Raw genomic sequence first — 24,169 nt, 5'->3', positions numbered from 1 at the left:
TGGGTGGGAAAAGGGGGAGGGCTGGAGGGGTTTGTTACCTGGTCATTTTCTTTAGGAAGAGGTTTTAGGGGAAGGGTGGGGGTGGACTAGGGAGGGGATGGGAAGGGGAGCCTGGGGAGTCTAAATTTCAAACAGTTCTTGATGCTTAACTTATTTATTTATTGCGTTTTACTTTTAATAAGTTGATCTTTTTTCTGTCTAAATAAAGAAAAGAACTTGAAAAGTGTCCAAGAAGAGTAGTGCTTGCAGGTCAGCTGTGGGGGGAGAGGAGGGAGGGGGGAAGAGGAGATGGAGGACACCTGGACTATATCTGGAGTGTCCACGAAGGCCTGTAAGCCCCAGGGATCCCCCACTTCTGGGCACTTTTCAGGCCTTCGAGGCTTCTCCGGCATGTTCTCCCACTCTTACTCCCTCTTTCCCCTATTTGCCCTCAGCAGAGGTCAAGGCCGGAGCTCTATGTAGAGCTGGGGAGGAGGGAGGTGTGGCCACTTGGGGATTTGGAGTCATGAAGACATGAGTTCAAATTCCTCCTCAAACTAGCTGTGTGACCTTAGGCAAGTCACTGAACATGTCAACCTCAGTTTTCCCATCTCTAAAGTGGGGGTAATAACAACAGCCACCCCATGTAGTTGTTGTAAGGCTAAGATGAGATATGATAGCTGTTTCACTCCTAATGGCCTCTGTAGGGCCTTGGCCTTTCTGGACTCTATGTCCTGCTGTGAGATGGATGAATTGTCCCTGTTTCATTCTAAGGATGATGCCGGAGATGTCACTAAGTCCTCTGAACAGAGGAGCCCTTCTGTTCTCTTTATATTGTGGCATTAGCCATAGGGACTGGACGGAGGCCAGGAGTCAGGAGGGTGAGCTCCAAGGGTAACCTGTGACATCTGGTAGGAAGCTGCCAAGCCTGGTGTCTGTCCTCTTCCCCATCCCCTAAGTAGCCACCTTCCTGGCCTTGCCTAGTTAAGCCTCCAGCCACTTTCCCCTCAACCCTTTCATGAGACTTTGGCTTGGGGTATGTGGCAGGGTCCCAAGGGAGGGTCATTCTTTAGGCCCCATAGGGAACAATATCCACATCCCCCCCTCTAAATATACTCCAAAATGAGGGGAGGGATAGGAGCTAGACAAGGGGAGAATTCAGAGGTCTAAGGTGTGTGAGGCCACCCACCCTGGAGTCTGGGCTAGGTATGACCCACATGAGTGTGTGTATAGGTGTGTGAGGTATCTGCTGAATTTGTGTGGTGCATGAGACTTGAGGCTCATGGGTAAGTACGTGGGCAGGTATAGTGATGGCTGGGCAGGTGGTATGTGAGTTGTGTGGGTACTGACCCTGTGACTAGGGCACCAAAGAGACCACGAATTAACCTGGGCCTTCATTACATTTGTCTTGACCTGAGGAATAGGAATAAGAAACGGTGAGGTGCAATTTGGTATAGTTAAGTAGGAATCATCAGTCACTAGTGTTGGTTGGCATTAGGGGCCCCGAAGAGTCCGTGAGAACAGCAGTACTGTACAGAGAGGTCCCACGTGTGAGCATCGTTTCTTGGAAAGGCAGATATTCCCTAAGAAGAGATGGGTCGTGTTGCTATTTGGCCAGAACCTTATTTCCTAGGATGGGGAAGTTATGGGGGAGGGAGGTATAACGTGTGAATGGTCAGCATGGCTGCTCTTAGAGTAGAGCTGGATTCTGCGGCAGTGTCATAGAGAATTCACCCAATTTGGAACCAGGAAAACTGGACTGGGATCTGGGTCCTGTATGTGAATCCTTTGAGTTATCCTGAGCAATTCACTTATTTCTCTGTGCTTCAGTTTTCTCATCTGGACTAAATGATCTCTATGTTCTTTAGAGTGAAAAATCCAATATTTGAGACCCTTTGATATTTGGAGGTGATGGGCACACCAGCTATTTGCATTTCCTGGTACCTTCCATGGTGTTATATGTGATTCGGGGACTGCGTCTGGGCAGGGAATGGGTTGGTAAAGAGGGCAAACGGTTACACAAGAATATGGGTGGAGCACCCAAAGCCTCCCTACCAGAAGGCAGCTCTGTCATTGGCTGAGAACGAGCCTTGGAGTTTAGACATGAAAGGATGGGTCATTCTAGAGAGCTCAGGAGGTGGAGCCTAAAGCCACTGGGGCAAGAAGGATCTGGAGATGACAAGGAGAGCATTTTCTCTATGTCTAGAGAGGAAGATGGGCCAAATTGTGGCTAGGAAACAATCTAGATAAAGTGGCTTAGTTATTTACTGTAGACTGGGTAATTTTCTCTTGCAGGAAGTTCTCATTATCTTGCCCTACAGAGTAGACTCTTTGGATTGTTTTTAACTTAAAAAAAAATTAATAAGCATCTATTTTCTTTCCCTCCCACCTCCCCTCATCCCACTGGGAGGGGGTGGGAAGAAAAAAAAAACCATGGTAACAAAATAATCAAAATTAATTCTCCCATTGGCCATGTCCCAAAATGTTTGCATCATTCTACCTCTTGAATCCATTACCTCTATCAGGAGGTGGGTAGAATGCTTCATCTGTCTTGGGACTTTATGGTTGGTTATTGAATTAATCAGAGTTCAGTTTTCCCAAGCTGTTTGCCTTTATTGTGTTGTCCTTGTATAAATAGTTTTCTTCATTCCTGTCCACTTTGCTCTGCGTCCTTTCATTCGAGTCTTCCCAGACTTCTCTGAAACCATCCTTCTTGTCATTTCTTACAACACCATAACATCCCATTAGATTTATACATCATCATTCATTCAGTCATTCCTCAATTGGTGGGCACGACCTTTGTTTGCAGTTCTTTGCTGTTACAGAAAAAATTGCTTTCATACACACTAAATATTTTTAAAATTCTTCCTAAGATGATATATTCTCTTTTCCCTTGTAAATAAAGCTTAGGGGGGAAAAAGGCAGCATGGTTGGTATCTTAGTGGGCAGAATGCTGGTCTTGGAGTTAGAAAGACGTTGCAATCCCATCTCAGACCGTTGCTAGCAGAGTGACCCAAGGCAAGTCACCTAACATCTATGGACCTCAATTTTCTCAACTGTAAAATAAAGGGAGCAGATTTAGTTTCTACAGTCTCTTCCAGCTCTAAGCTTATGATCTTTTTATGATAAGAAATATAAGGGAAAGAGAAAATTTATTGATGCCAAAAGCAAGTCCCCATGAAGAGCCTGAAGCCTCAGGAAATGGGAATTGATCAGTGAGTGTTAAGGCTCTTAAAGCAGCTAGGTGACACCATAGTGCACTGGTCCTGGAGTCAAGAAGACACTAGCTGTGTGCCCCAGGCAAGTCTCTTAGCCCGGTTTGCCTCAGTTTCCTCATCTGTAAAATAAACTGGAGAAGGGAATGGCAAACCACTCCAGTATCTTTGCCAAGAAAACCCCAAATGGGGTCATGAAGAGTTTAACATGACTGAAAAATGCCTCAACAAGAAGGTTCTAGGCTAGAGTCTTTGGAGACTGTGTTTGTTTGCTCATTCTTGATCAAATAGAGTGTCTGGCTATACGGCCGCATTAAGGTCCCAAAGCATTCCCCCTCAACACCTCCCTGCTCCCCAACTAAGAATGGAAGGTTGGGCTTAGGTTGGCTTTAGAGGCAAAAGGCCTTTCTTGGGATGAATCAGTAACTTGAAGGGGATCAAGAGGAGGGGAGAGTCCCCTTCTTTAATACTGCATCATGCCCATCCTGATTACACAGGAGCCACTTAAAGCCCTACTTTCTCATTGCTCTGGCAAGAAGCAGATGCCCCTTTCTAACACCTGGTTCCCACTAGCAGATAAACCAAGTTTTCTCATCCCATCACACACCACTCTTTTCTCTGCATCGGTGCATCTTGTGGCCAAAGGAGGAACTTACCCAAGGAAAGAAAAGGTTGGAGAGATTCATCATTTATTCAACAAATTTATGTAAAATGGGATAATCCCTATAAGTACCTGCCTTATACTTGTGGGCATCAAATGAAATAATACATGGGAAGCTCTCTGAAGACTTCAAAGAGCTGTATCAAATGACTCCTGTGGTTACTTTTGAATTATTTGTTGAGCACTTACAATGTGTCAGGCTACTCTGGTAGGCTCCAGATGATGCCAAAACACAATTCTTTTTCCTCTGAGTGGGCTACAATGTAGCGCAGTCTGTTGGGGAAAGAACCTGTCTTTGGAGGTCAGTCAGTCAGTCAATAAAAGTTAAGTACCTATGATGTGCCAGATAGTATACTGAGAATTAGGGACTCAAAGAAAGACTAAAGACATTCCCTGCTCACTAGGAGCCCACAATCTAATAGGGGAGACAACATGCAAACAAGTTTGTACAAACAAGCTATGGACAAGATAAATCAGAAATAAACAACAGAGGAAAGGCACTTGGATCAAGAAGGATTAGGACAGGCTGCCTGTAGAAGGTAGAATTTTAGCTGGAACTTTGAGAAAATCTAAGAAGCCGGGGGGGGGGGCTGAGTTGAGGAAGGAGAATGTTCTAGGTATGGGGGAGAACCAGAGTTAGTATAGACCAGCCAGAAGGCCGATGTCGCTGGATGAAAGAGTGTGTGTGTGGGGGGGAAATGAGAGGGCCGGCCCGAATAGAGGCCTTTGCATTTGATACACCTGGAGGTGATAGGGAGTCACTGGAGTTTACTAAGGAGGTGACATGGTCAGACCTATACATTAGGAAAATCACTTTAGCTGCTAAATGGGGAGTGTCTCGTAGGGAGAGACTGGAAGCTGACAGGACCTCCTCCCCCCAAAAGCTATTGCAACAGTCCAGGCAGGAGGTGATGAGGGTATGTGCTAGAGAGGTGACAATGTCAGATGAAAAGATTCAATCATCTTTCTACTCTTTTTATTAAAAATCATAACTAGCATTTCTATAGCATTTTAAGTTTTGCAAAACGTTTTGTAAATATCTCAACCCCATTAGGAAACTGAGGCAGAAAGGGATTAAGTGACTTGCTCAGAGTCACACAGTACGTGAGGTGAGATTTCGACTTCAGTCTTCCTGATTCCAGGTCTAGTGTAGTGTGCAGTATGGCGCCCCTTAGTGGCCATTACCTTACTTAAAAAAAAAAAAGCTTTCTTTAATGGACACGGTCACTAACACCCACCATTCCAGCCAGCAGAGGTATAAAGGATATCATGAAATGGCGGTGGGGAGGGTACACAGGAAAAAATACTGCGTTGCTCTCACCCAATTAGAGTCAAAATGAGTAGAGTCATCTGAGAAATGCCAAGTTAATACAGTGTCTAGAGATGAATGGGAAAAGAACCTTCCTTGGAAAACTGAGTTTACTGAATGGATAATAATTCACATCAGCTTTTCAGTAAAAGAGAACTGGAAGCTGGAAGGGACCTTAAAGGTCAGATAATCCAGATCATTAGGAAACCTTGCTTTGGTCCTCCCTGAACTTAACTAGCAGTATGACCATTTGTTCAGTGGGGAGATAGAAAGGAAAGAGAGGGAAAGAGAGAGGAAAGAGGGAGAGACAGACATCTCTCTCTAAATATATGTATATGTGTGGGTGTGTGTGTATACACACACACATACATATCAGGACGACGAGATTTTTTGGTTTTTTTGTGTGTGTGTGAGGCAATTGGGGTTAAGTGACTTGCCCAGGGTCATACAGCTAGTAAGTGTCAAGTGTCTGATGCTGGATTTGAACTCAGGTCCTCCTGAATCCAGGGCCGGTACTTTATCCACTGCGCCACCTAGCTGCCCCCTGGAGATGTTTTTTAAGGGAACTGGGGTTAAGTGACTTGCCCAGGGTCACACAACTAGTAAGTGTTGGAGGTAAGATTTGAACTCAGGTCCTCCCAACTTCAGGACTCATGCACTATCTACTGCGCCACTTAGCTGATGGTTGTGTCTGTCTCTCTGTGACCCCATGGATTGTGGCACACCAATACTATCTGTGAGATTTTCTTGGCAAAGATGCTGGAATGGTTTGCCGTTCTCCAACTTTTATAGATGAGGAAACTGAGGCAAACAGGGTCACGTAGTAGGTGTCTGAGGCCGCATTTGAATTCAGGGAAATGAGTCTTCCTGACTCCAGGCCCAGTCCTCTATCCATTGAGTCACCTAGCTGCCTCCTTACCTACCCTAATTTTTTTTTTCAAATTACTTATTTTTGATTCCTTTTTAAAATGAGTTCTAAATTCTCTCCCTCCCTTTCCCCAGCCATTGAGAAGGCAAACAAATATCAATTATGTACGTGAAGTTATACAAAACATGGGTTAGTCATGTTGCCAAAAAATAAAAAAATAAAAAACAAGAAATATAAAGAAAGTGAAAAATCTATACTCAGAGTTGATCAGTTCTCTCTCTGAGAGTGGACACTATTTTTCATCATGCTAATTCAAATTTTAAAATTTTTAAATCATTTAAAATTTAAATATGAGGGGCAGCTAGATAGATAGGCAGTGGATAGAGCACGGGCCCTGGAATCAGGAGTACCTGAGTTCAAATGCTGCCTCAGACACTTGACACTTACTAGCTGTGTGACACTGGGCAAGCCACTTAACCCCAATTGCCTCACTAAAAAAAAAAAAAATTCAAAAATTAAATTTAAATACGAAAAGACAAAAAAGAAACATTTCCATGTCTGTAGCACAATATAAGAGGATTTAAAATAAAAACATGAATTTCCTTTTACAGTTTACTTTTTTAAAAACTATGTAATAAATACATTGTTTTCAAAGCTACCCTGCTTTTCTGTGCTTCCTTCTAAATTTTCTTTTGTTCTCTGCTGTGCACTTTTTTCTCCCTCTCTCCCCACCCTGCCCTAGAGACACAAATATGTATATACACAAAAATATATACACATATATGTGTGTGTATATATGTATATGCATATGTATATGCATATGTATATGTGTATATATATATATAAACCATACCACATAACTGTTATCTCCATGCCAGATGAACCTTATTTCCTTTTTTGGACAGGGTTATAAAGCTGTTATATCAGGAAAATGCTGTAGTTTTCCTAGATTTCAGCAAAGTGTATGATAAAGTATTTCATGATTTTCTTATGCAAAAGGAGGAATGTGGACTAGCAACAATTAGATGATTTGGAATTGGTTGAATAGTTGAACTCAATAAGTAGTTATTAATAATTTGATGTCAATTTGGAATGAGATCCCTGTCTGTGCATCTGTGCATGTCTCCCTGCTGAATAACACTTTTATCAGACTTGGATAAAGACAAAAATAGCATATTGATCAAATACCCAAAGCTGGGAGGGATAGCTCACACTTAGGATGAATCAGGATCCAAAAAAACCTTGACAGGTTTGGGCACCTAGTTGGACCCAGTAAGATGAAATATAGTAGGAATAAATGTAAAATCTTACTCTTGGGTTCAAAAATTGGTTTCAGGAGTACACAGTGGAGAAGACATAATTAGACCAAAAATCTCAACTTTAACGGACTATAAACTAAATATGAGTCAACCATGTGAGAGAGCCAATAAAGCCGCCAAAAACGCCAGCAACGAGAGCCAGGGCTTTCAGTAATAAGCCAATGGTCCTGATCTGCTTACTGTGACCTCAGCAGACCACATCTGCTGTCTTGTGCTCAGATCTGGGGGCCACAGTTTAGGAAAGGCATTGAAAGGCTGGAGAGTCCAGGAGAAGAAAGGTCCTCCCCCTTTCCATCCCAATTCAGGCTTCTGGTAGCAGAGCTTGGCGAGATCCACGCCTAATAAGGAATTGAAGGAACCAGGAACATCTAACCAGGTGAAGAAAAGTTTCAGGGGACAGGAGGGCTGCCTTCAAGTTATTGGAAGGACTGCAGTGTAGAAGAGGGACTGTTCTTGTCCGGCCCAGCAGGGAATAAATAGGAGCAAAGCGGATGTCACAGAGAGGCAAATTGAGGCTCGATGTCAGGAATAACTGCCCATCATCTAGAGCTGCAGAAAAATGGAATAGGAGGTTTCAGGACATAGCGGGTTCCCCCTCATTCGCTGGACATTTTCAGGTAGATGGTGGAGAAGGGCTGGACTACGAGGGCTACTTGGATCTCATCCAGCTTTAAAATGATCTTAAGATTCTTTTCTTTGAGGCAATCAGGGTTAAGTGACTTACCCAGGGTCACACAGTTAATAAGCACCTGAGGCTGTATTTGAACTCAGATCATCTTGACTTTAGGCTGGTATTCTATCCACTGTGCCACTTAGCTGCCCCAAGATTCCTCCCCCAGACCACTGGGACTTGCATTGCTTGCATTTTAGACTAAGGGACTTCCCCTGGCCTTAATGATTCTCATTGTCTTATCAGAGACTACTTTGGGTCCAATCATAGCACGCTCTGGAATCATAGCCTTGATATTCCCACCTGCCACTGTCCATGTTGGTCCTCTTCTGGTTCAAGCCATCTTTGAAATAAAATCTCCCAGCCCCATTTCCCCAGAATGACAATACTCATCAGATTTCAAACAAATGATGCTGACGACGTCCAAGTGAATTTCTCTACTATATAAAACATTGCTCCTCCAAATGCATCAACAAAACAGGAAACCATTAAAGCAGCAAAAGCAAATGGGGGCGGGGCAGCTAGGTGGCACAGTGGAAAAAGCACTGGTCCTGGATTCAGGAGGACCTGAGTTCAAATCTGGCCTCAGACACTTGACACGTACTAGCTGTGCGACCCTGGGCAAGTCACTTAACCCCCATAGCCCCACCAAAAAAAAAAAAAAAAAAAGCAAATGGAGGCATGGTGAGGGGGAGGGCCATGGAAGGTTGTTTTACTCATAAGCCCCATGGCCTGGGGATGAACCTGAGCTCTCACTGAGGTTGAGTTGCCCCTGGGTAGGTCCTGCCCCAACTCTAGAGCCCCTTGCATTGAAAGACACCCTTAGGGAAAGGCTTCAGGGCCTCCCAAGGGGTTGGGAACTAGCCCATGGACCAGAGGCCCAGAGAAGAAAAAACAAGATATATACTCTTGTCCTTTGAAAGGTATGACCATAGCAAAAAATGCCAGAGTAGAAGCCATACCCCCTTTCAACTTAGATCCCAAAGGGAACACTACACCCATCCAATCCTTCTACTCCTAATGGTGACTGGGAAATGGAAAGGGAGATTGCCCCTGCTTCTCTGCGGGTCACTGACACTGAGCCTCAACCTCTCTTCTCCACTTCCACCTCCTCCCCTCTGCTCCCTTTTCCATCTTTGGATATCTTAAACTAAATTTCTTGTGTGATTTCCCCAAAGATCTGCCCAGAGGCAGGAACCTCCTAGATCTGGAAAGTTCTAGTGGGGAAAAATGAATTCTCAGAAGGGAATTCCCCTGGAGACGATGCTGGAACTTTAGATGGCCCCCAGCCTTCAAAATGTTGCCCTGTCAGTCCTGATCAGGACCACCTGGGAGTCACAGAGGGTCTCCACCCACTCCTTGAGCTCATCCCATTTGCCAACCCCAAGAAGTAGCATGAGGCTAAGCCCTTTCATCAATAAATCAATTTATTTAAAAGAATATGTTACAATTAATTACACTAAGTGACATTACCAAACAATCGTAGAGTGGTTAGCTCTAGAACAAGGAATGAAAGAAACACTGTTAGCCACTGTGTGTTTTCTCTTCACATTTCTTAAATCACAAATAAAAAATACAAGAGACTGCAGTGAAAATACAATTAGAGTTTCTCTCAAATAAATTAAAAGAGTGCATGGCCTGGGGAGAGAGCTGAGACCAGATCCTAAGTTCAAAAAGGGGAACATGATACAACATTGGTTTCCATGTGAGCTGTTGGCCCAAACTCCCCAGCCCATTCTCCCTCTCTCCTTTTAGCCTTCCTTTCCATAGTTCTAAACTGTCCATGCATTCCAAATTATTAGTGTGGACAGCAAGGCAATGCTGCCCTGGGATGAATGAGGCTTGAAATGACGTGCTGGGATCTGGGGGAGGATGGCGTGGAGAGACAGAGGAAGTGGTACAGGAAGACTGGGGGGAAAGGGGAGCTCAGTATATCCCCAACACCCACCACTAAGGTCAAAAGCTTCCTCTTCCTCCATGCACACCACCACATCTTCCTCATCCCCCCCAAGATAAAGTGCCACTGAATATGGAAAGGAATACTGGAAGGGCATATGGAGAGCCAACGATGGGGTCCTCACATGCTACCAATCAATCCAGCCCACAGCCTTAGGGATGACAGGCTCCTGAAGAGAGGAGTGGCCACAGCAGAAGTCCCCAAGGTTTACAGATCAACCAGGCCTGGGAACCTTTGGGGAACACTGCTGCCCAGGAGCCAGGCCCCTAAGCCAATGGATTTGGGGAATGGGACAGAAGAAGAAAGGCCTTCGGAGGGCCTGTTCCAGACGGTGACCTGGACCTACAAGGAGGCTGAGGTAAGCCCGTCAGGGCCTCACTTGGACCAGTCACCAGAGTTCTTTAACGCAGGCAAGGGCTGTGGTTTGGGAGCCTCGGTTCGAATTCCTCCATGAGAGCTCAGGCCAAGCAGCTGCCACGAGCACCCTCAGATCTGTACCGTAGCTGAGCTGACTCCCTATGGGACTTAGGAGCGGATATAGGAAAAGCACAAAACCATTAAAAAACTATCAAATGCTTCTGCAAAGTATAAAGTCGGAGAGATTGGCTGAAGATTTATGGGCCTCGGGAAATAGGAGACCTGGCCAAAGGGGGCCTCCCTAAAACGCGGGAGTGAGCCCAGGTCGGCTCTCTTCCTCAGTCCCTCAGAGCTCTCAGCACTTGCCTCAGAGAACAGAAACAAAGTGGAGCCAAAGGCAGTGGGAGGAAGGGGGAGGGGGCCAGGAAGACCCTGCTGGCTCTACTGGGGGATACATTTAGGCTGCACCAACCCCAGAATGGAAAGGAGTAGAGGGAACTCCAAATGAGGGAGAGAAGTATGTCAGACCTAACACTGGCTCATGGGAGATGGGCTCATTTTCCTAACCTGCAAGACCCTGGAGCCATGCTGACCTGTGCCACCAGAAGCCTGAGGTATAGCGTGTTTTGGGGGTGGGGGGAGGGTCTCTTCCTCTGTGCTGCAAACGGGATGCTTTGTTCATGATGCAGCTTCAAGAGGGGATTGCCCACAGACTATCACATCCAGCCTTTGGGCATCTTCCCATGGGGCTCCATTCCCAGAATGCCCACGCATAAAAGGATAAATGTACAGGGTCAGGAAGGGACTATGGCAGCTGCAGCATACTGTAGAGATTTGGGGAGGGGGGAACCATCTAGGGGGAAACTGAAAAGGAAATCAAGAGGACATTATCTGGAAAGCATTACTCCCTCATCTCTTCCTCCCCAGCATTGGTCTTTCCATCACCATGCAAAGAGGGCAGGCAAATCCAAATGACATTAACTATGTCTCTCTCACTATTCCGAGGCCGGCGATTCTGCTATTCTTGGGTTCTCTGATTGGTCTGTCCCTCCTCCTGACAGAGAGGGGCAGGTTTCTATCATTTTGAAACATGAACAAAACTGTGGCCAAAAACCTCCCAGCACCTTGGAGGAGGAAGCCAGCATAATCTCTGTCCAAAGCTTTTGGCTCAGTCTTAAACTGGTTAAAAACCCCAAATGAAAACGTCAATCTTGTGTAAAAGCCTTCAAACGTGGAGTCGCTTCCCACAACTTTAAACTTTCAGCACATTCTTGAGCTCTGCAAAGTCTGATTCCAAGTCCACCTGAGTTAGCAGGGATGGAGAGGCGTTCTATGCAGACCCAAATCACCAGGTGGGCAGATGCCAGGACGACAGGAGGGGAAAGAGAGGAAGAAAAGTAGACTCACAACTTTCTGCAAATACATTTCTGGTTTTGAGACAGAGATCATAAAAAATGAATTTCAAACCCCTCCAAGTCCTGCTCAAGGGAGATTAATAACCTCAAGTTAGAATTACTTTCCATAAAGCTGACCAAGCCGCCCTCATGACTCTGGAGTTTGTTTTTTAGGGGGGAGTAGAGAGGTTGAGAAGTATGAACGGCAGCATCGCAGGCTACCCTAGTGTTTTTTGTTTTTTTTTTGGTGAAGCAATTGGGGTTAAATGACTTGCCCAAGGCCACACAGCTAGTAAGTATCAAGTGTCTGAGGCTGAATTTGAACTCAGGTCCTCCTAACTCCAGGGCTGGTGCTCCATCCACTGCGCCACCTAGTTGCCCCCAACCCTAGTGTTTTTAATGTAGCCCACACAGAGCCCTCCAAACGCAACTACTTTGTTCAAAGGTCTAACAAGTCAGAATGGGCTCTCTGAGTGGAAAAGGTTCCCCTTTTCTCTACGTCTCAATTTCTGTCATCCACCACTTCTCTCATGGGGCTCCTGCCTTGGATCTCAACTGATTTTGATGGCGCAGGTCGGGATCAGTTGGCAGAGCAAAGGGTTGAGGGTATCAGTTATTCATAAAATCACGAACAAATCCCTCCCTAACACTACTGCCCCAGAAAACTACTGTTAAACGTGTGACTTTCATAGGGTAATGGTGCTCTTGTTGGGTGAAGTGCTTTTATATACAGGGTATTACTTTCCTTTTCTTCCTCTATACAAAGCCTCGTTTCATGTCCAAGGCTGTCAGGTCTAGAACTGTTCCTTAATCACTGTTCCTGGCAAAAATGATTCTGGGAGTGGAGAGAGGAGCATGACGACCACAAGGCAGGAAATGGAGCACAGAGAACAACTTGCTGTGCCCATGCCATGGCCTTACTGTATGTAGCCCTGGGAAAGCTCCTCAGACAAGCAGAGAAGTAAAGAGCGGAACGTGGCTGGGTGAGGGGAGGAACAAGAAGGATATGGAAGCTGGGGCACCTTCCTCAGAGCCGAGAAGCAGCCTTGCTTAAGCTCACTCTCCCTGCCGGACCACTCTTCTCTGCCATTCCTGTGGCCGTCCCTTTTCCTCTCCCCAGCATCTCCGCCCTCCAATCTCTTGGAAGGCAAAGAGAACCAAGCTTCTTGCTTTTGAGGCTCTGTGTCAAACCTCTAGCCCGAATCTGCACCCAACACAAATAAAGGAAGAAAAAAACCCCAAACAGGTTGTAAACTTTTCAAGTCCTTCATGAGGAGAGGTATTTTCCCTGTAAATTTTTTTTCTTTTTTTCTTTTTTTAAAGTTTGTTTCAAAGGAAAAAAGAACAAGAGAGAGAGAGAGAGAGAGAGACAAGAGTAATGAAACCTGGTGAAAGGTGTGTAAAAATGCAAGCTAAAAAAGGTACTGCCGTCAATATGAAATTTAAAAAGAAATATATATATGTATATACGTGCAGCTAATTTGTGTATATATATATATATATAATTTTTTTACATACATACATCTATATGTTTGAACAGTGCAAATGGATGGAGTTCGTAGTTCCAGTTTTAAAAATAGTCCAAGGAAAGTGTGTTGGTGTGAGGCCTGGGCAAAAGACAAAAACACCTTTGGCGGCTTGGGTGGGCGTATTTGCTTTCCACATGACCACTTGGTTGGCTTCTGCTGCTGACCATCCTATGTTTTCTACCAGCTCAGTTCCATAGACATGAAATTCACAAAGGGGGATGATTAATATTCGGTTTAGGGCTTGTTAATACAATGACTTTTCTTTTTTTTCCTTTTTCTCCTCTTTTGGAAGTGTTAATGGTTACTCTGACATAAGGAGGGGGAGGGGGGGCTAGGGGGCCATATCCCTCTGCTGTGACCTGGCCATCTGGAAAATGTTCTGAAAGGAAAGAAGAGACAAAAAACAAAAGCCTGGTTACGAGGGAGCCTCGGGAGCCCCCCCACACATTTCCAGTGTGGAATACCCGAGACATAGCAGCCGTGCAGGTAACATTGGGGGGAGGGGGCAGAACGTGTCTCCTCCCCGCACCATCCAGATAAATGTCCATCAAAATGCCGCTTCTCGTTCCATAGGTCAAGTTTTCCTTCCCAAACCCTTTCAGTTGTTTCTGGAGAGTAAAGAGCCAGAGAAACCAGAGTGCCTACAAAAGCAGCTTCCTAGGAGACCCTCCCCAGTACTGGCTCAGACAAGGACCAGGAGAGGGACAGCAATGCACCTGCACACGCCCACAGGCATAAAATCTGGACTGAGACTCTTCCTCATCAAAGCCAGGGCAGCTCTTGTGGACCTGGGGTCCTGATTCAGTCCTGACATACTGGGAGGTTTGGGGGTGGAGGAGGAGAGAAGAGATCAGAAAAAGACAAGCCAGGACAGGGGTCTCGATCGCCACTGTCTGCTGGGCAGGGGCTTCACTTGCTCAGCCCGATTCCCACCCAGCACATACCAACGTCTCTCTTGTACTGCTGCCTTGGGCCATGTACTGGATGCAATGTGAGCTCATGGGGGGCAGTGGGAAGGAAAGAAGGAAGCACTAGCAAGGAGCCAGGCTAGTGTCCCAATGATCCTCTGTTCAAAGAAGCAAAGACCAATGAGAAGAGCTCTGAGTTACCTCTTTCCTCCACTTGAGTTCGCAGAACACTCTCTCGAAGCACTCATGCATGTAATTGAACTGAAAGAGAAGCAGCCACATTCACCACCCCCTCACTGCCAGGACCCACACTCCCCCCCCCCCCCCCGCCTCCCCTGAGGAAGGACAAGGCAGTAGCATGCAGGCTGAGAGCACCCAGTGGGGGAGACCACTTCCCAGCTCATCCCCAGCTTTCTGGCTCCTCCTTGTGGCAGATGGAGAAGAAGACAAGGGCTCCATCTACCACCTTCTCTGGGCTCGAGGGACATGAAGAGTTTGGGCTTCTGGGATTCACACAGGGACAGAGGGCAAGGTTATCTCCATCTTCCTCCTTGGCTGACTCTCGGCTTTATGCCCACCCAGCTTTTATCAACACATGCAGCCCAGGTAAGCACTCACATACGGCGTGAAGATCTTAACCCAGCGAGGCTTCTTCTCCCCTCGTGCATATTCAAAGCAGAAAGCCATTCCCTCTTCATCCGTGTCCCATCGCTGCATCTCGTCCCACTCAAATGCTATCACCTGGTTCTGAACATCAGAGAGCAAAACCATCAAGGGAACACTGACGATTCTGAGCTGGAGACAGTTCGACAAATGGGGTCTGGGTCAGGCAGCGAGGGGAGAGGGTATGGACATGGGTAGGGCCAGGGCCAGCCAGGAAGGAAAACCAGAGCGGCAGCAGGACAGTGAGGATGGGAAGAAGCCACGGAGCTCTAACTGCCAGCTTGCCAGCCCGAGCAATAGCTGTGGTTCACTTCTCTTCCAAGGAGAAGGGCTCCCAGTGTGGCCAATGGCCTTGGCAGCAAGCCCGTACCAAACACACGTCCTCCCTCGTGGAAGCCTCACTAGTGACGTCTCCCCTCGTTTCCCCAGCCTTCGGCATGGCTCTCACCTCAAGTTGTCCCTCTTCCGTGCAGGCATGTAGCTTAAAGTGCGTGATGCTGATGGCTGTGATGACGTGCCCCTTCCGCCTAGAGTCACAGGAACAGTGGGGGAAGATAATCTCGTTGTAGCCCTCACAGGTCCTAAGCATGTTGAGGTACTGGGGAGAGGAAGGGGTAAAGCTGTATCACTAGGAAGTCAGCTTCCTACAGAGAAGCTAGGAGGAAAGAAAGCACAAGAGACAAAGAAAGTTCTAGGGGGAAAAACTGCCCCACATTCCAGCACCTGGAGACCTGTCACCCAGTCCTACTTCTGCCCCTCCATCTCTTAAATGAGGGGAGAAATGACACCCCCTCCCTCGCTGCTTCTCCAGGCCTCAGAGAGGCTGCCAGGGAGGACAGCGGAAGCATTCTTGTCCAAAATCTTAGCGTTCACAGGGTCAAGTCATTTCTTCTCGTCCCTTTCACAGAGCCCAGACCAACAGCATCTGTTATTATGGACATCCAGGAAAGAGGGGTTTGCCATCCCTCTCTTTCTTTCCGCCTCGGGGAAGTTAGCAATCTCGGTTATGACAATAGGTGTAAGTGGGTAAGGTCTTCCCTACAGGAATTTCCTAAAAATGCTTGGTTAGGGGCAGCTAGGTGGTGTGCTGGATAGAGCACTGGCCCTGAATTCAAGAGGACCTGAGTTCAAATCCAGCCTCAGACATTTGACAATTACTAGTTGTGTAACCCTGGGCAAGTCACTTAACCCCAATTGCCTTACCCCCCCCCCCAAATAAAATAAAATGCTTGGCTAAGTGTTTAATGGATGTCGGCAGATAATAATGATCACTGACATTTAGACAGCACTTCTTAAGGTTCACACCAGTTTTCGTTTAAACCTCACTGAGAGGAAGAGGTAAAAAGATCTGCCCATAGTCACACAGCAGTCTGTCTACAATGCTGCTTCTCAGGACTCACACACATGGTGCCACAAAGCGAATGTAGGGGAGGACTCCTCAATGCTCCGTCCCCAGATCTCCTCCCGTTAAGTATAGCCCATGGCCCAGGATCCTGACCTCAGGGGTTTTCCCAACTAAAAGCCATTTGAGCTTTCAGAGGAAGCTAAGGAACTTGGTGTGAAAATCTTGAAGAATGGCTTATGGATTCTGTCCTGAACTCCATGAGAGGCCTCCAGAAAATAATTCAATGGCACTGAGCCTTCACACCCTCAATCATACGTCCTCAAGGAGACAGACAAATTGGGGATGTAAACAGAGTGTCAAAGATAAAAACCTCGTTCCACTCCCCCCACCCCCATCCCCTTTGAACTTCACAAGACTGGCTGGCAACAAGAGTGGAATGCTCTGGGAAGCTGGAGGGAAAGGTCACAACTCCAGAATGGGAGGGGAAAACCCCTGAACTTTGAGGCCATTAGAGATGCCACCAGGGCTTCCCCTAAGGAGGGGGAGAAACCTAGGAATGTGCTCTCTTCCTCACCTAACATTTCCATGCAGATAAAACCCAAAACAAGCAAAAATGAATCATAAAGGCAGCCTTAGAGGGCCAAAGCAAAGGACCCTGGGAGGATCCTCAGGCCACAGCAAGGGGCTCTGCTCACCACTCTCTCCCCTGCCCCCCTCCCTCCTCTGGTACCCACAGACACAGCTTAGCCTTGAATCTGGGGAGAAAGAGATTCAGCCTCTCAGCATGTTCATCGGAAGCTCTCCACGGGCTGAATAAAAGGCAGATTCAGCTAGAAAAATGCTTTGGTAAGACTTCTACAATTCTCAAAGCATTTTGGAGCCTTAAAGCCGGTTCTTCCTGTGTTCTTTTGTCACTGAGAAACAATGAGGTATGGCAGAAACAGGGATGGCCCTAGAGTCGGGAGAGCCAAGGCCAAAGCCCCGTTGGAAAACATCTTAGTCGGGTGACCACAGGAGGGCCTATAACCTCTCTCTACTTCAATTTCCTCATCTGCAAAAGGGAAAAGGGAATGAAGCCTGGTACTGCCTACCTCAGAGGGCTGTTGTAAGGAAAATGACTGTTCAACCTCAAAGTGCTTGTAGAAAGGCGAGTTATTACCATCGACATCCATTTGGGAAGGAAGACATTTTAGACCGTAACCTAGAGGAAAACCAACAACCCCTGGGCTTTGGTGAGGAGGCGTGGGGAAGTCTCACAGGGTCAACTGAAGTCCAGTGAGTCCAACCACATGGAGCTGAATCTCTGTTTGGAGGGGTGTGTGTGTCTGAGGGTAGGGAGAGTATGACCTGGAATTGATGGCGTGCCATTTTTTATAAAAGTTAGAGAAGGGGTGTGGGTTTGGTCAAAGGATAAAAGATTTACCAATGAGACAAACCCAAAGTTTCCACACAACAAAAGTGGGACTTTGTTTATAACCATATCCAGGTGAGGGTCATGGATGTCCAGTTACAACACAGTGATTTTCCTCTTACGCACTGAGAGTGCCTTAAACACTATTTAACTAGGTGCCCACATTAACCAAACAATAACAGCAACTCACACATATATGTTACTTTACAGCTAACAAAGCACTTTTCTCAAGGTGAAAAGTATAGCAAGGGTCGTTTTACAAGTGTTCAATATTCATCAAGGTAGGCAAATACAGAGTGAGAGGAATTATTAAAGCAGGGACTCTGGGCTTAACAGAGCAGAACACTTTGCTGAACAGGTCAAGGTCCACTTTGGAGGAATTTAAATTCCCAAAACAACCTGCCTAGGGTCAAACCAGGTAACAAAAGTAACCACTAAGCGCATTTTCCCCATCTGACGCCCAGACTTACATGGAAATCCCTTGTCTGTCAGCTCTGCCCGAGCACACTGGGGTGTGGAGGATCCCAGCATGAGAAGAAATCATTGAAACCTGATTTCAATCTCTAAGTGCGAGTCAGAAGAAGACCACTATTCTACATTCTACCTTCTACAGAAACTGAAATTCATTCCAACTCTGTTTGAGAACTGGAAGGATATAAAAAACCAAACATATCTGAATGAATAGGGGGTACAAACCTTGGCAAGGATACGAGCAGTCCTCTTTTTGTTTCTGGCCATCCCCTTATGCATTAAGTTTTAGGGAAGTGTCACAAAACCACCCCCACGACTAGAAGGCCCCCTTAACAATCCCTAAGAAGAAATTTTTGGAACAGGGAACATCACTTACACAAAGCTCATTTTTTCTTGGCAGCCTGAATATCTCTACCATGCAGAGGGACAAACCAAGCACACCAAAGGGGTTAATGAATCACCCCAAATCTTACAACGAATTAAGTCGGGCCAAGGCAAAAACCCTTGTCTGATCTGATCACCAGGACTGCATGGCTGCCCTGCAAATGCACTGCTGGGAGAGGTTTTGCATTAGGGAAGTTCAATCACAGAATTAAGGAGAACACAAACCTACCATAACCATCTTCCTTTGTTCACACAGCTTCTGTAACTGGTACGATTTTTCCTCTGCTTTGATATAACCTTTTTTCACATCATCAACAGCCTGGTATCCAAACATAAGGAAGGAAGAGAGGAAAGAAAAAATGATTGTAATGTTAGGTCTTTAAAATGGAGGGACAGATTCATTTCCAGAGTTACTCTATTCATCCTGACCTTTTTCACCATCGTGATCATTATTTGTTTAACGGATGACTCTTAGGTACACTGATTCAGCAATCATGGACTGCTAGATAAAAACTCTCAACTTCTTAGCCTAACATTCAAGACCACCCCTAATCTGGCCTCAGTCCACTTCTGCAGCCCTAACTCACACTACCCTCCATTATGTTGTCTGAGCTACTCTTAATCTTCCCAGGAGCATGACCCCTCCCTCTCTCTGGCCTCCTTCCCTATCATCTCCAGCTATCAACATCATAGCCATTCCTCAAGGACCAGCTCAAATGTTTAACCTTCCCTCATCTCCTCATCGGGCAGTAATATGCTCTCCTAGAGCTTTATACTGATACATTTATCATATTCTAATCTGCACTTTATCTATGTGGATGAAATAATAATTACATTCAGCAAACATATTTCTAAGCACCTATTAAAATGCAAGATACTATGTAAGCTGATGGGAATGCCAAGACAAGAATGAAACAGTCCCTGTCTTCAAGAAACTTAGTCTACTGGGCAGAAACAACATGCCTGCAGGGAATCCCATACAAAATACACACATTTTTATTCTACTTTTAAAACTTCACCAAGTTCCTTCTTCCAAAACAACTGGATATAGTCGGTGGTACAAGTTTTATTACCTTCACTTCACAGATGAAGCAAATTGAAGCTCCCAGATCGTGTAACTTGCCTCGGGTTTTACAGTTACTGAGCATTTGATCCAGGATCCAAATTCAGGTCTTATGACTCAAGGTCTGCTTTGTCCGTGACATCACAGCTAACTCCTAATATGTACATTCACTCCTACAAGATTTTTTTTTTAAAGTTTACCCGGTCTCCGAAATACTTATGTAGGGTACTTCCTCTACCAAGCAGGTCAAGTCTTAGAGCGCTGCCTGGGTCACTGAGAAGTTAAGGGACTTGCCCAAGTTCCCAGAGCCAGGATGACACAGAGGCCAAACCTGAACCCAGGGAGCTGACTGAGAGTTCAGCTCTCTATCTGCCTTGTCAGGTTGCCTTTTGAGACTGCAAACTTGTTAAGTGCAGGCACCAAGGACTGTATCTGCCTCCCCACCAGTCCCCAGCTGCAAAGGGCTTTGTTCTTCTACTTCAGTGGATGGGTGAGCCAGGATTAGGGTCCTGATGCAAATAGCACCTCATCAAAACTGGCCTTTTCCACTTCTCTGATTCGTGTTCATGCTTATCCAGAAATCCTCCATAGAGCACTGATCTTCTAAGTCTTTAATATGTTGTGGGTACAAGTGGTTGTGGATGTAACACTCAGGCCAATCCTCATTGTTGTTCTCTCTTGCTGTATTGCCCACCTACTTTTCCAGTTACATCCTGGTGCTGACATGCTGCAACCTGCTTACAACCGTTACTTCTCTTACCACTTGGTCACCTGTAACTTTGATTCTTTCAGAATCATGGTGTTGCATGGTTCACAACCATACAGCATCACTGAGAAAATACCAATGCTGAAAATCTGGGCTTCTAGGTCAGAGAAGAGCTTGGGATTGCTGGAATGGCATTGTTGTAGATTTCATTAAGTAGGTCTGCAGTATTCTAGAACTCTGTCATTCACAAATAGGAGCAGCTGCAACATCGCACTGTCAAGAAGGAAATCTTTCCTTCCTTCCTTCCTTCCTTTTTTGTGGGGCAATGAGAGTCAAGTGACTTGCCCAGGGTCACACAGCTAGTAAGTATCAAGTGTCTGAGGCCAGATTTGAACTCAGGTCCTCCCGAATCCAGGGCCAGTGCTTTATTCACTGCACCACCTAGCTGCCCCAGTCCTCTTCCTTTTAGACACTGTGCAAGATATCCCCAGTAACACTGAAAAACACTTTTACCAAGTCTTTTTCTGATAACTAAACAACCTTTAAAATTACACCTTATATTGTCTTAACATATATATGTATGTGTATATATGCATATATGTGTGTATGTATATGTATACCTACATATATATATATATATATATATATATATATATATGACATCATGTTGGAGAACAGTCTTTAATACTGTATTTTAGATTTAGTGAATCAAATATTTTTCTATAACCAAGCAACAATAATTATAGTCGTATCTTATATTCCCTATGCTATTTAGTCAATTGTGAGACTGAAAATTGGTCTACTGTAGAAAATTGGCTATGAAAGTCTACTCTCATGTTTTCATCAAGGATACCTTCAATATATGGATAGACCATTCTCACAAAGTTTATATGGATGAGAAAGTAGTCATATGGGTCAGGAGCTGCAAATGTCTTCTCATTTAACTTTATTTTGGTATTAATACTATCATTGATCTTTTCTATTCTTTTCACCTCAGAAATATTGAAAGACGATTCCCAAGTGCCTTCAGTACACTGACCTATTATGCCCTATTCTAGTTTCACTTGCCAATATATTCAGTCTTGACCTAAATGTTTTGCCTCTATTTTCCTAGGTAATTACTTTATCCCCACTGACCTTCCATTATTTTTTAAACCTGTGAATTCATATATCCTCACCATGATTTCTCTAACTCTCCTGGGTTTAAACAGGAGAAAGTTGCAAAATTAAGCTGATTTCATGCACTAAAAAGCAATGATGTATAACCTCAGCTGGGTACTTGCTGATGCATAATACTTTTATTCTATCCTACCAACTCATCTCATTCCCCAGAGTGAATGTCCCAGATCTTTTTTCTTGCTTAATGCAAGTAAATGCACTCCTACTTCATTAAAAAGACCTAGGAAGAACCAAGAAAACATTGTACACAGTATCAACAACATTGTGTGATGATCAACTGTGATAGAAATAGCTCTTCTCAGCAATACAATGATCCAATACAATGCCAAAAGATTCATGATGGAAAATGTCTCCACATCCAGAAAAAGGACTAAGGATCTGAATGCAGACTGAAGTATAAAATGTTCACTTTTGTTGTTGTGTCTTCTTTCTTGTGTTTTTTTCCTTTTGTTCTGATTCTTCTCTCACAACATGAGTAATATGGAAATATGTTTAACATGACTACAATGTAGAACCTTTATCATACTGCTTGCTGGCTTTGGGAGGGGGAGGGAAGGAAGGGTGGGAGAAAAATTTAGAACTCAAAATCTTACAAAAATGAATATTGAAAACTATCTTTACATGGAATTGGAAAAAAATAAAATAAAATACTATTTTAAAAAAAGAAAAGACTCAGACAAAACTTCTCTTAGCTCTCTTCCTTCATTTCTTAAATGTTCTTAGTATCATCACCCATTTTATTCTTTCCTTCCAGTCAAAGAAAGGTATTTTATAGCTAAGACTAACCCTTAAGACCTGCATCTGTAAGCCTATTCTCTCCATCCTCCTCAAAGAACCTCTCTCACACATGCAACTTCGGAATCCCTTTCCCTCGACTCTTTTCCAGATACCTTCAAACATACTCAGGTTTCCCAAATATATTTAATGCCTTCTTGTGACAAACCACATAGTCTATTCCAGGGCTTCTTAAGCTTTTTCCATTTGCAACCCCTTTCCCTGAGAAGTTTTTATGCAACCCTAGGTATATGGAGATATAAAATAAGTATACGTAATCTTTTACTGTTGTCAAATTTTTCACAACCCCTGCATTCAAATGAATTCAACATGATTCCATATGGGGTTGTGACCCACAGTTTAAGAAGCTTTGGTCTGGGGCAGCTAGGTGGCGCAGTGGATAGAGCACCAGCCCTGGATTCAGGAGGTCCTGAGTTCAAATCTGGCCTCAGACACTTGACACATACTAGCTGTGTGACCCATGGCAAGTCACTTAACCCCCACTGCCGCACCAAAAAAAAAAAAAAAAAGCTTTGGTCTATTGCCAACCCATCTCTTTACCCTTTTATAGCTAAACTTCTTGGAAAAGTTTCCTCTACTTTTTCTCTACCCACTTTTTCAATTCCAAGCAATCTTGTTCCAACTCTACTACTGTTCTGAAACTGCTCCAAAATTAACAGTAGCCTCACATCCAAATCAAAAACGCTTCATCAGCCCTCATTCTCTTGGACCACACCCTCCCTACTAGTTAGTCTATACTTTTTGGGGACCAGTCAAAGGATCGCAGAATAATAGACTGAGCTAGAATATACCACAGAGACCATTTTAACCTATCCCCCTCATCTTCCATTGGAGGAAACTGAGTCACCAAGTATCCTAGCTTTCACCTTTCCCTCTAAACGGTTCCTTCTTTATCTCTTCCTCTGAGTCCTCATTTCCTCTTCCCAAACATTTCATTGAGGTGTTCTCCAAGGATCTGTCCTTGCATGCCTCCTCTTTTCTCTTTCTATTCTCTTCCTTAATAATCTTATTCTATAGCATCAACCACAACCTCGATGCAGACAACTCAACTCTATGTATTTATCTTTGATCTCTCTTTTGTGCTGCAGATCCAAATCCAGAAGCCAATTCAATATATCCAAACAGGACAATCCCCCAAAGCTACTCTTCATCATAACCTCATTAATGATGTCAATGGCAATAGCACTGTATCTCATTCAGTCCCACCACTGAAGACCTGGAGATTATAGTGTCAGCTCTTTCCTCTCCCTCAGCTAGGATAAAAATCAGCTACTAAGTGCCGTCGACTCACAGCATCTCTACCTACCATCTTGCTCTCCCCTCTTTGGCTCCCACTAGTACAACCTTAGTACGGGTCTTCATCATCTCCTATCTGGACGACCATAACAGCCTTGTAAAAAAATCTCTCAGCAGAAGACTTTTTTCCCAATCCGAATCAACTTTCTTACTGCTGCCAAAATGATTTTCCTTATGAATAAATTTGGTCATGTCACACTTTTGTTTTAAGCCCTCCAATTGCCTATCAAGTAAACTTCAAACATTTTTGTCTGGCATTCAGGGTACTACACTAGGTGGCGAGGAATTGGAAATGGAGGGGATGCCCATCAATTGGGGAATGGCTGAACAAGTTGTGGAAATGAATGTAATGGAATACTAGTGTGCTGTAAGAAATGATGAGCAGGCAGATTTCAGAGAAACCTGGAAGGACTTACATGAACTGATGCTGAGTAAGATAAGCAGAACCAGGAGAACATTGTACACAGTATCAACAACATTGTGTGTTGATCAACTGTGATAGACTTGACTCTTCTCAGCAATACATTGGTCTAAGATAGTTCCAAAGGACTCATGATGGAAAATGCTCTCCAAATCCAGAAAAAAAGAACTATGGAATCTAGACGCAGATTGAACCATATTATCTCTATTTTTTTTGGTTTTCCTTTTTGTTCTGATTCTTCTTTCACAACATGACTAATGCAGAAATAT

General features: G+C 44.7%; 1 protein-coding gene across 2 annotated transcripts in view; it reads right to left on the bottom strand.

Annotated features, from left to right (window-relative positions):
* Nucleotides 1-9,430: 9,430 nt before the first annotated feature.
* Nucleotides 9,431-24,169, bottom strand: part of SNX27 (sorting nexin 27) — a 71,056-nt gene continuing 56,317 nt past the window's right edge. The window contains exons 8-12 of one of the 2 annotated variants that reach the window (XM_044002334.1): nucleotides 18,670-18,759; nucleotides 15,278-15,427; nucleotides 14,785-14,913; nucleotides 14,368-14,427; nucleotides 9,431-13,637 (exon numbers count right to left, since the gene is read on the bottom strand). In XM_044002334.1, coding sequence (XP_043858269.1) covers nucleotides 13,590-13,637; nucleotides 14,368-14,427; nucleotides 14,785-14,913; nucleotides 15,278-15,427; nucleotides 18,670-18,759 — 477 coding nt within the window. In that variant the 3' untranslated portion in view covers nucleotides 9,431-13,589. The remainder of the gene's footprint in view (nucleotides 13,638-14,367; nucleotides 14,428-14,784; nucleotides 14,914-15,277; nucleotides 15,428-18,669; nucleotides 18,760-24,169) is intronic. The other variant, XM_044002333.1, reaches the window with a different exon arrangement.

This window comes from Dromiciops gliroides, chromosome 4 (genome assembly GCF_019393635.1).
Source record: "Dromiciops gliroides isolate mDroGli1 chromosome 4, mDroGli1.pri, whole genome shotgun sequence".
NCBI lineage: Eukaryota > Metazoa > Chordata > Mammalia > Microbiotheria > Microbiotheriidae > Dromiciops > Dromiciops gliroides.
The sequence above is the reverse complement of the archived record's forward strand: the minus strand, read 5'-3'. Positions and strand labels throughout refer to the sequence as shown.